Here is a 12,304-nt window from a genome sequence, read left to right as displayed (position 1 = left end):
TCCAGGCCACTCACTGATACTACAACACCCTCCCATAGAAAATAATGGATGCAGGGACATAAAATAAAACCTCATAGCAACTAATGTTATATTTAAATAAATTACATTATTATAGTTAAAATTATAAATACATGTAATTTACTGCTAAAGAAATCATCTAAAAATAATGTGTTTTTATTTCCTTTCATTATATGTTAACATTTATGAATGTAAAACTGAATCTAAAATGAGTTTTATTAAAATACAATTAAATTGATTTTAATAAATTCTAGGCATCACGTTCAATAAATACTAATTGCTAAGCAAAATATATATATAGTTTTAATTTAGGTGCAATTTTTATTTTTATTTAAAACTGAAAAATCATTTTAATGGATCTATCTTCACACTAATTACATTTTAAATTTAAATTAAATTATTAATGCTGTAGCTTAATGTATCTCTCTATATCTGTCGGTCTCCTAAATCTAGATCTATACATCGATCTAGATGTCCATCTACAAATATCTTTCTATATACAGCTATCTATCCATCTATCCATCTATCTATCTCCCCATTTTCCTTTTATGCCTATCTGTCTTTCCACTCTTTTACATCTGGCCCTCTCTCTACGTCTTTAACCCTCACACTTTGTCCCTTTACATCTCTCTGCTCCTCACCATTTCTCTTTCCCTCCCACCGTCTCACTGACACTCTCCTTCTCTGTTTCTGTCCCTCTTGTGTCTCTCTCCCTCTGTCTCAGTCTCCCTTTCTGCTCATTACATTTTCCTTTCTTTTTCTCTCTTCCACACTCTCGCTTCCTCCTTCCCTCTTTCTCTTAATCTAAGTGCTTTAAATCACACCTAAGTATATTAAATTACAAACTAGCCCAGCATCTTCAGGGTCAGGCAGGTACTCTGGGCAAAATCTGACCCTGAGCGCTTTGAAACATTAAGGGGTGATATGTTTACACTTTACAAAATATGGATTATTATTATTACCCCGTATCTGTGGCAACAGCAGTCTCAGCCATTAGCATCACCATAAGGCAGTGAGGTCTGGACGTTGGTTTGATGGCATTTAGAACGTTTTGATGCATTTTGATGAAACAATGTGCGCAAGTTGGCACAGGAATATTGTTATGGTGGAATTTTGGGCTATTGTCGTATCGTAATGATATATCGTGCATGCTAAATCCGATCACAACTAGGTACCATACATAAAGAATGTTAACTTCATCAGGACTCAAGCTTGCTAAGTAGCACTGGATCAGCATTCATAACAATGTGATAATACTGTTTACTAGGGTGTGCCCATTTGTTTATTGTGTTATAGAACACATCAATTTGCGACTTCTTGTGATCTACTGCACCAATATTGCGGGGAATTTTTTAAAAATGGTATTGGTTTTAAACCGATTATATTGGTTTTATTGATTACAAAATGTTGGTGTTATATGTATATACCATGCACTGGCATAACAAAACTTGAGGGCCCACCCCGCAAAGTACATGGAGGGGGCCCCCGCCTTCCGGACCCAGTCAGAAGAGCTCAGGCCAGGGGCTTCCGCCCATGCACAGTGCCAGAGAGGGCCCCCTGGAGCTCGCCCCCCCGCACTACAGCAGCTGCGGGGGATTATGTTACACCACTAAAGCATATTTTAAGTGCTGTTTGGTCTATGATTTACACAGCAAACATTTACAGTGCTCGGCTCGTGCAGGGGCTCTAAGATCCAAGTCCAACCTAGACCCTTGGCTCATCTCTGGCTCAGCTCTCCCTATCAATTTTCTGACTCGCTCACTTTTAACTGGTAAATCCAAAAGGCTGACAGCCAATACCAGAACTATTTTCTTTTCGGGTTGTTTTGTTTGAAAGAGAATATTGAGAGAAATGGTTAGGGTGAGGTGGAGGAGGGGCATCCCTTCGTACACATGACACTGAGAGTTGATGACAAGATCATCTTTACTTAGTGTTTGGGAGTGGAGGGCATCAAGTTGTGTCTTGCACTACACAGTGCCACATCCCATGCAAGCTTAGATTAAGTGGGGAATGTATTAAACGAAGCAGTGCCCATTTCAATCCACGTTTGCAACACAAGTATGCATTTGTGCAGTGTTAGGTCGAAGTTTGGCGCTCCTCTCAGAATCTTACACATAAAACCGAATACTTTGTAAACAGGCCACACTTCAAACATCACCCACTTTATCAACAGCTTCAGCTACACCGAATTTGACCAAGGCAACCTGCCCCACACAAGCTGTGGTATGAACAGTAGCGTAGCCAGTGTATCTTGGATCCTAGTGCAACAGGGACATGGCATCCTGGCTGCTGTTTGAATTATAAAATACACCAATTATTAGTGCTCAGTGGGATCCCCAGACTTCTGGGCCCGGTGCCACTGCACCTGCTGTACCAACATAAGCTACGCCCCTTGGTCTGAATAGTGCTGGCCATGGCAACCAATCATGCAAGCTGAGGCAAGCACCTGATCGGACAAGGCCTAAGCAAGGCCACAGAGCCAGCACAGTGACAGCATTTGATTTGGTGCCCCGCTCTAAGCTGTGGGACTCACTTAAAGAAGTAGGGATGCCCCATGCGATTTTAAATTTCATCATTAAACTTCATGAGTCTAACTATGCCCGGGTTCGGTGGGGTCGACAGGGAGAGATAACAGATTGGTTTCCTGTGACTGAGGGGGTATGGCAGGGCTGTCTTTTGCCCCCCACCCTTTTTTCTTTGTTTATAAATAATGTTATCTCATACTTCTCTGAATATCCATCTGATGCCCCTACTCTTGCTGGTGTGAGGGTTCCACTTTTAATGTTTGCAGACGATACTTTGATTTTATCTAAAACACAAACAGGTCTGCAACGAGCCCTTGATAGATTCACTTTATTTTGCAATGACCATGAAATTGTAGTTAATGTTGATAAGACTAAGTTCATGGTGCTGCATAAACATAAAAAATTGAAAGGCAGAGTTGTAATGAATGGTGCAACATTGGAACAAACTGACACTTTTACGTACTTGGGCGTAACGATGAGTAAGAGGAGGAATTGGAAGCCTCAGTTAGATTTGCTAACCCTTAAGAATAATCAGTTAGCAGGGGCCGTTCTAAAAGAGCACCGGCTGTCTTACACCAAACCGGTAGGTCCAGCACTTGCCATATACAATGGGAAAATCAGGGCTTCCATAAGTTATGGTGCAGAACTTTGGGGCTTCGATAACCTAGGCCCCATAGTCCTGGCCCAAAATAAGTTTTTGAGATCTTTGACTGGCCCTCCCCAATCAACCCCCATCAAACCCCTATTTTTAGATCTGGGATGCACTTCCATTGAGGAGGCAGCGGGCTTTAGACCCCTCGCGTATTGGAGACGGCTTTGGACAACCCCTGAGTTAGTACCATATGCCAAAGCAGTTAAGTACATCAGAGAAGCTGACATGTCTTCAAAAATCATTTGGCTGGAAAAAATCAAAAGCATGCTGGTCGATATGGGGCTCAGGCACTTGTGGGAGGACCCAGAAGGGAATCAGTTTCCATCTAAAAATGATTTTAAATCTCTTTATTGGGACATGGTCTGTCTTAAGTCCCTGTCACTGGTGGATAATGCATCCCTGACAGGCCTATTTTTAGATCATAAGTATGAACACTGGTTTGAGGCCTATTGGGATGTAATTTCGAGACCCGGTGACAGGAAACTGTATCACCAATTTAGAGTGGGTACCCTTCCCCTTAAAACTTTTACGGCAAAGTGGGGAGATGGAGACACAAAATGCACTGTGTGTACATCTCAGGATGAGTCCATACTCCATGTATTGTTTGTGTGCCCCACGTATAAGGGTCCCTATAATAAATGGATTAAGCCGATTTGCCGTAATATTGGCACAAGATCATCCCAAATAGCATCGCGTATTTTAAAGACCGATACAAGGGAACCTGTAGTCATAGCTATGGCAAACATTTTTACCTGGGCATGGGCCCTTAGACGAAGTAGCTTGGTTGCTAATGCAGGCTCCATTTTGCATTCATGAAGTGAATAATATTATGCTGGATGATTCTCCTCTGATGGACATGTGGGAATATTATCTTCCCTTTTATGTGGCTCACCTTTTTGATATAATTGTGCTTTGCCATGAATGTAACATTTTTCCTTTTTAATCTCTTTTTTTAATATAATTAATCTTTTTTTTTTAATAATAATCAAATTTATAAAGTGTGGTACACATGGTTTTATATAATGTTTTTATATGTGTCTCTTATTATTGAAAAAGTATCGAATAAATAAATTGAATTGAATTGAATTGAATTGACAGCACCCTCTGTACAAATGCCAGTATATGCATCACAGTGCAAACAGTGGAGTGGCTGGCAGAGTGGCTGGCGGAGTGCCTGTACCTCACCTTCCTCAACGTGCCTAATCCCTTTTTAAGGCACAAGCCCGGCCCCCATCTCCATTCCATTCGCACAGACAGAGGCCACCTCCTCACAGTGCGTGTGTCATAATCACCAGACTGCCTCCCCTTTTCACAATTATCATTGCTTCCTAGAATGCATGACCATCACAGCACGTGCTGCCTCCACTCAGAATGAACACCCCATGCTCATGCACGCTGCACATGATGCTTAAAGAGGGCACGAGTGCGTACACCGTCCCTGGTACGGTTCTCACTACGTAAATTCTAACAGGGGGTACAATACATCCCCCACAGCTCCAGATATTGTGACTTTTATGTAGCCACATAAAAGGCACTAATCTGCCCAGTGGTTCAAACGGAGGGGAAAATGCCTTGTGTGTTGTTTATTGAGTTCAAAGACTGTCGGAGGGATGTTCCATATTGGCAACATCCCTGCATCTTCTCCACAGCCCATAACCTCTTCACTAACCACGTGCACTGCCAACCTTCTGAGACAGTCTGCTACCTCGAGCAAATATAGGCATGCACCATCTGAGGTCCTGATTTGATCTAAAAGAAACTATTTTAAGGATGTTACATGAAACAAAAACACAACATTTGTCTACAAAATGTAAAAGACACACATATCACCCACAATGAAAATAAAGCAAAGGTAAGTGGTATTTAAAACAATCTGTTTCAAGAATCTTTCAATGCCATCAGGGAAAGCATGCAGAACAGAGCTGGTTCCATCAGGGGGCCCCCTGTAAGGCTGGGACCCTCAAAATGTGTGCACAAGAGACACACTGAGGCAGGGGGCCAGCTTCAACATCAATCAATCAATCCAATGTTCTAGCAGAGCTGTATGCAGGCTCGCAAAGTCGCAATACATTCCCAATATTGCACGGTAAGGTAGCGGTTTTATCGCTCGAGTCTCACAATGCAAGCAGGCCCGCCCAGCCCAGGGTCCTGAATTAAAGCAGCCCCCATCACAGAGAAATTAAGAGAGATTGAGACGAACATTACAACCACTCAATAGTCACCTGCAGCTTCTGTGGCAGACGCCAGCAGCAGAAGACAGAGGCTAGCAATTTTAATTATGGTCTCACCGTCTCAGTGCCCAGGACACAGCAGCCACCTCATGTGCAGTTTACACTGAGCATGGCAATTCCATCACAGCCCATTCCCACCCTATGTAGGCCCAACCCTCGCTAAAGACCACGAAGCTGCGCGTTGCACACAATGCACCACACACCATTTAATTTATTATAAAGGGACTGGAGTGTAACTTTAAAACTACGTCCCAGCAGACCATGCTATTAGTGTGGTGTACTGTACGCTGAGGGGGTCCCTGGAGCTCAGGACTGCGCCTCTGCAGGGGCCCATTTTACGTCATGCAGAAATGTGAGCAGTAGTAGTAGTTATCATAAGTATAGTGCAATGTTGAACTAAAGTCTCTAAGAGTATAAATAAATGTGTGTATTTCTAAGTTCAGTGAGCTCCTGCTATAATCACTAGCATGAAAGCGCATAGTTTGCATGCTTTAAGTGGACAGTGTGCACAGCATTAGTTGTCACTTACCGTCACTAGGGCCAATCACGGATACAAACGAAGAGTGAAATGGCTCTGCTGGTGTTTTCTGCGACCAGAATGTCTCTGACGTTTCTGGCTTAAGAAGGCTGGAGTCAGAAGATTATAGAGTGGGTACCCTTCCCCTTAAAACTCGGGACTCCCCCAACACGGGGGCTGTGGGGGCCTATGTTACACCCATGGTACCTTGAGTCTAGCATGTGCTCAACCTAAGCGCGATCTAGCAGACCCTACTCCTCTGGCTGCTTTACTACCACAAGGCCTTAAACTTGATTACTTACACCACGCCTGCCGACTTGGCCGTAAGTTACCCTCCAGTTCCTCCCTCTGCCCTAAATGTAAATTTGTGGATGCAGAATTTGCACTTATGACATGGACCTGCCCTATTATTGCCGCATATTGGTCGGCGGTCCTTGATATTCCATCATGTATGACTTCGCTGGTTCTTGATCCCTCCCTACTCATGGCACTTCTGGGTAATGTATCATCCATCCCCAAGAATCTCCATAGATTCTCAGCCATTGCTTTACCACTGGCTTAGAGAGAGATTGCCCTTTGTTAGGGCAATGCATTCCATCGCACTACTGCAGCTTGGTTTAGGAGTGTGACATATTGCGATTCAACCATTGTGGTCTAAGATACACTGCTACCCCTGTCCTCCAGACCCAAAGATATCTGTCAACCACTCAAAAATTATCTATTGACTCTGGAACCAGACCATCTAAACTCTTCCCTCCAACCCCCCACCACCACAGCCTCCCTCTGTAACACCAGCCAGCACACTGTTGATTAGGATCGCCCTTCCATCCCACTTTAGTTTCCTTAGCTTCATTGAAGATTGTTTAAGTCTGTGATCGACATGGTGTTAAGTCCTGCCTGATGCCTATTTTTGCAATACACTTTTTCATGTATGTTAAATCATGTTGGTATTATTGTGCTGATGCAATTGTATCTGTATTGTCTGGCCTTATTCTTGTTAATTGAAAATGATAAAGTTAAAAAAATATATGTATCTACCATGAGATCATGATAAGAAAAGTTGGGCATGTATATGTGTATTTTATATTAAAGCTTTATGTCCGTTTTCTGCTTGGTGGTATGAGTTTAAAAGAGTAGGATCTTATTTGGGACGGGGAGATCTGATTGAGTGGTCTGAGTAAGTGTCTAATTTCATCTACTGGATGGTACATTGTTCCCAAGGGGAGTTTCTTACTCTACTGTTTTGTAGTGCCCTGTTCCCTTGGTGTGAGGGCCCCCTCTCATTTTCTCTGTAGTCTGGAATTTCAGAGGCGCCTTACTCTGAAGAAATAGGCAGATCTGGACTGGCATCACTGTCAGCAGTTAGGAAGCCCTGCCCTTAGTGGGACTGAGAGGAGTGAAGCTCAGTGTTGATGTTACTGTCAGGAGGCGAAGCTCGGCTTTGGTGTTGCTTTGTGTACGTAGGTATCGCAGCGGTGGTATCTCTTGGAGGACATCGGCAGCCTAGCACTAGCATCACTTTAAGGGGATGGGAAGCATGTTGATGATGGCATTATAAGGAGGAGGAAATGTCTGCTCGGGTGTCACTTTCAGGGGATGGAAACTTGGTTATGGTGTCAGTACAAAGAGATTGGTGCCTCTGTGATGGTATCACTGTGAGTGTATGGGTGTCACTGTAAGATGGGAACTTTGGTTCCAGTGAAGTGGACGAGGGAAATGTGGCCCAAATGTCAGTGTGAGTAGATGGGAAGGTTGGGCAAGTGGTATTATAAGAACTGTTAACTGTTAAAGAATGAAAGCTAGTTTCTCATGTGACTATAAAGCGAGCCTAGAATTAAAGAGTTTCTAATGGTAAGGGACAGATACTGGTATAGGTATGGAATTGCGGGAAGCTCAAGAATCCCAGGTCCATGCCAGTTGGAGTATTCTAAAGTAATACTTGATTAATTCATGCCATTAATATAATATTGCATAAACCCACAATAATATTTAGCCCACTCCATTCTCCATAGCCAACTGGAAATCATTTCAGTTATGTGCATACGTACAATGAAATCAATTAGTAGAATCATGTAAAAAAAATGTGCACTTACCACCCATTCAACAAATTGTACCTTTTTCTGACACAAATATATGTCATTTTTTGTAAAACATGTAAATATAATTGATGAAAATAAAGTTCATTGGTAATGAAGACACATCTATAATCTTTCTGAAGCTCTTCTTGTGAACTGAAAGAATGTTTGAGATTATATTTACCTGAAAGGCTGTCTGGGAAACAAAAGTTAGCTTGTCCTTTTCAAAAAGCCCTCGGCTGGTGTAGAGGAAGGCAGAGTAAGTGACGCAGTCTATCAGGCTGGAGACTCGTTCTTGAACATCCTCCGAATGAGCCGCCCGCTCAATGGCTTTATGGAAAACCACATTGAAGGCCTAAGAAAAAAAGAAACAAAAGAATCACGACAACGCGGATACATTGCAAGGGTGTCCGAATATCTTTAGCTTTTTTCTTTTCCCTGAATTTAATCAAAAAGTTATTTATAAAAGAGATTCCTCGACTAAGTATGAGACATAACATAACATGAACAGCCTTATACTCAGATAGACAAATGGACAGCTTCCTTATGTTGTGAAACTTGCAGTTTTCATGGATTTCTGTGAATTCTGAGACTGCCATTGCATCAGGAGCGGGCAAGAAAGACCTAGCACTTATCATTAGGGATGAGATGCAGGAATATTTAGTGTTTACTTTCCAGTACAGTTCCTTCTATATCGCTTCTTTCGATCTCGTTCTTATAGACTTCAGATCCATTTAAACGTTTTTCTTGTCAAATCCTGTTTCACTGAAATACTACTTTCCGTATCACAATTGCAATGTGTGTAAAAACTGTGCTGTTTCTTAGAGGGTTGGACTGGGACAGAAAATCAGCCCGGTAACTAAAATAAAAGTGTCCACTACTAGTAAATCCAATAGCTAAAAAATAGTGACCTACACTTGCAAATCAAAGTAGTTTAGAACTTGTAAAGAAGCACCAGATAGGTGTTTTTCAAGGTATGGGAGACTGCATGCGTTTGTGCTTGCTTCAGGAAGTTCTTGTAGTAAAATTAAGGAAATCCAGTGCCTACTTTGAGAGGGTAGTTGCAGGTGGGCTACACCGGGACTCTTTTTTGGTAAGTGGCACATATTTTTCTATCATTTGACTTTGACCCAGAACAAGAAAGAGAAAGGCAGAATAAGAGGAAAACAAAGCGTAAGAAAATGATGGAAAAACAGTGAGAAAGGGAGAAAGCTGAGATGAAACAGAACCAGCAAGAGTACGATAAAGTGGCATGGAGTTTAGGGTGGTGGATGAAAGTGGAATGAGGTGGAATCTTGAATAGACAGCCTTGGTATTCAACAACTCCAACATTCGGCAGGCCAGCAACGGACTTTTAAGAAAAGTTTGGGCACTGGCAATAATTAGTTTAAAACTCAAGCACTGGGAAAACAAACAGTAAAAACTGATCCCTCCAGACTATAATACAGGCCATTAAAATGCGAAAACACCGACCCACATACTCACCTGTCACACCAACCCATCTGGCTCTACCAGATTGCCCTATAAACTGAACCAATCCTGGTTTCTTAATCCCAGAAAGTCAGGCTACTGTATGTGTGCTCCCAAAAATATTTTATGAACTTTTATTATGTTAACTACAACTAATACACAAAAGGTGACACAATAAACTGCCAGTCATTGCTTATCGCAGAGATCTCAATTTACAATTGCTTATTGTGAGAGCTGAACTCAAGCAAGCTGTAACAAATCCAGTTCATTGCTGTGATTTTAAAAGATGCATCACATGTGAATACATTTTACAAACATTCGTCAGTGACTATTTCTCGAACGAGAGGGACCTATGGAATAAGACAGCATCGTACATGATGCTCAACATGCATTATTTGTGTGATCCAGGGCCAAAGCTGTAAACATAATATGCAGGCCAAACAGTGAATGACCTTTGTACACTATTCAGGAACCATAAATCAGCAATAATTAATAGGCAACTTTAGCAGCCTGTAGTCAATCATTTTAACCTTATGGACCATTTGCTATCAGATTTGAAGATTTTCGCTGTGGAACATGTCTTAAAGGAAGAACTACTAAACTCCAGAGAAAACACATGGATGTACAGTTTAAGATCATTTCATCCAAATGGACTGAACATCACTGACAATGTCACCTGGTTGCTGCATATCTCAAGAAATATCAGGACTGCATTGATTTCATATTCCTTCATTCATGATGCCTTTTGAACACTCAGCAGTGTTAGCTGTGCATCCACTGAGCAAACAACCTCGTACTACCTGTGGAAGGCAGAAGCCAAAACAATGCAGTGGAAATATATTCTTGTTCTTCGGTGAGTCCAGCCATTTGAGCCCCTTTATTCTTGGATGTTTCATTTCTTTGTGACTTGTATCCTATGTGTAGATATAGATATATATATATATATATATATATATATATATATATTGTGGGAAATGGTGGGAAATCAAATCATTGGAGAAGTACCACGAAGTCGGGAGAATACCAAGGGGCCTAAGAATTATGCTGGCACCCAGTTTCGACAGCCCCAATCCCATTCTTTTGAAGGAAGGGGCAGAGAGCAATCTTGACGCATCTATGCGTTTAGTGTGTTTGCTGGTCAAATATGCTAACATCGACCCCGATAAAAATATGGAAGAGATTGCAAGAATACACAAAGAACTGAGTAAGCCAGAATATCGAAAACAAAAGGAGTATATTGACAAAAGTATTAAAGACATCGATGACCGCCTGAAAAAACAAGAGATAATGATTAAAACCAGGAAAGCCTTCAAATTTGCGAGGGATAAGAACGATTATGAACAAGGGCAAGTATTTACATTTGCACGAAAGTTCGATAACCTACGCAGACAAAAGGGCATGATAACTAACAAAACACCAAGTCACCAGACCGCCTGAACGTGCAGAAAGTGATTCAAATCTGCCCACGACGGACGCCAGTCTAGTTCACAGTGACACTGAGTCTGATATAAGTAACCCAGGTTCAGAACAAGGGGATTTGGGCCAGTTGACATTTGCAGAAGAACTGGAATACGTCAGAATGGAGAGAAAACAGTCACTGAGGCCACGGAATCCAAACGCCTCAACAAGCAAAGGAGAAATGCCCGAAGGCGCCAGAGAAAGAAATGCCTCAGGCACAATAGGGCGCAAAAAGCAGAACCAACGCTGGAAAAAAGCGCAACAATAGAAGATAACACCATCATCAACCTCACTAATATTGACCTCGATCAGGCGGAAAAATAACTTCTTACACTAGGACTCTCATTTTGTCCTGAAAGTAATTTCGGTTATTGCAACACTTGAGTAGATGTGTACAAATTTATCAGGAAGATCAAATTGAAGAAATACATTACTATCAAGAAAAATTTAGAAACAACCAATATAAATGAAGAAGATCTGAATACAACACAAAGGGCAACCTTACAAGCCAAAGACAAATCTTTACTGCAAACGTTACACCAACTACGTGACCTATCTTCTGTAGGGATAAGGACACAAGAAATAGCAAATACAGAAGGGGTTGACATTGCTAAACCAGGCAGGAGCCCTTTTAAACCGATCTCTACATTTGTCCCCAATATGCCACGTGATGCCATCGATATCTACCATGAGCAAGTAATAGAAGAACTTAAAAAACTTTCCAAGAACACACAAAGGCAACAAAATATCTCCAAATATAGCACTAAGCAATATTTTGAGCTCATGAAAAAACTGAAAAACAATGACGCTATAGTAGTCAATAAATCCTCCAAGGGTGGCAACGTGATAATTTGGGACAAAAAAGAATATATCAATGAAGCTTACAATCCTCTGGATGATAGTGCCTGCTATTGCAAAAGTAATCTAATCAATGTGAAAAAAATCCAAAAGAACTATAAAGACGATCTTTGCAAATGGAAAAGAGAAGGACTAATTTCCAAAGATGAATTTTCATTTCTGAATAATGACTTTCCTGTGCTGCCCAATATATACTTCATACCTAAAGTACATAAAGGGACACTGCCTGTCCCAGGCAGACCCATTGTTTCATCTATTAAAAGTACTTTCGAAAATACATCTAAGTATATTGATTTTTATCTCCAAGACTTCGTGATACAACTGCCAAGCTTCTTAAAAGATACTATGGATTTTTTATTCCAACTTAGCAAAACAGAGGGGTCAGATGAATATCTGTTCTTGATCATGGACATTACTGCACTGTACACTAGTATAGCCCACGAGGATGGACTTAAGGCAGTGGGGTACTATTGGGCAAAAGACTGATTCAAATGTACTGT

General features: G+C 41.4%; 1 protein-coding gene across 1 annotated transcript in view; it reads right to left on the bottom strand.

The window, feature by feature from the left end:
- The window catches only part of DNAH11 (dynein axonemal heavy chain 11), a 3,007,685-nt gene that overhangs the window by 555,922 nt on the left and 2,439,459 nt on the right, over nt 1–12,304 (bottom strand). Inside the window, exon 69 of the mRNA XM_085631597.1 lies at nt 8,203–8,373. Coding sequence (XP_085487723.1) covers nt 8,203–8,373 — 171 coding nt within the window. The remainder of the gene's footprint in view (nt 1–8,202; nt 8,374–12,304) is intronic.

Source organism: Triturus cristatus, chromosome 10, assembly GCF_964204655.1.
Source record: "Triturus cristatus chromosome 10, aTriCri1.1, whole genome shotgun sequence".
In the NCBI taxonomy this organism is placed as follows: Eukaryota; Metazoa; Chordata; class Amphibia; order Caudata; family Salamandridae; genus Triturus; species Triturus cristatus.
The sequence above is the reverse complement of the archived record's forward strand: the minus strand, read 5'-3'. Positions and strand labels throughout refer to the sequence as shown.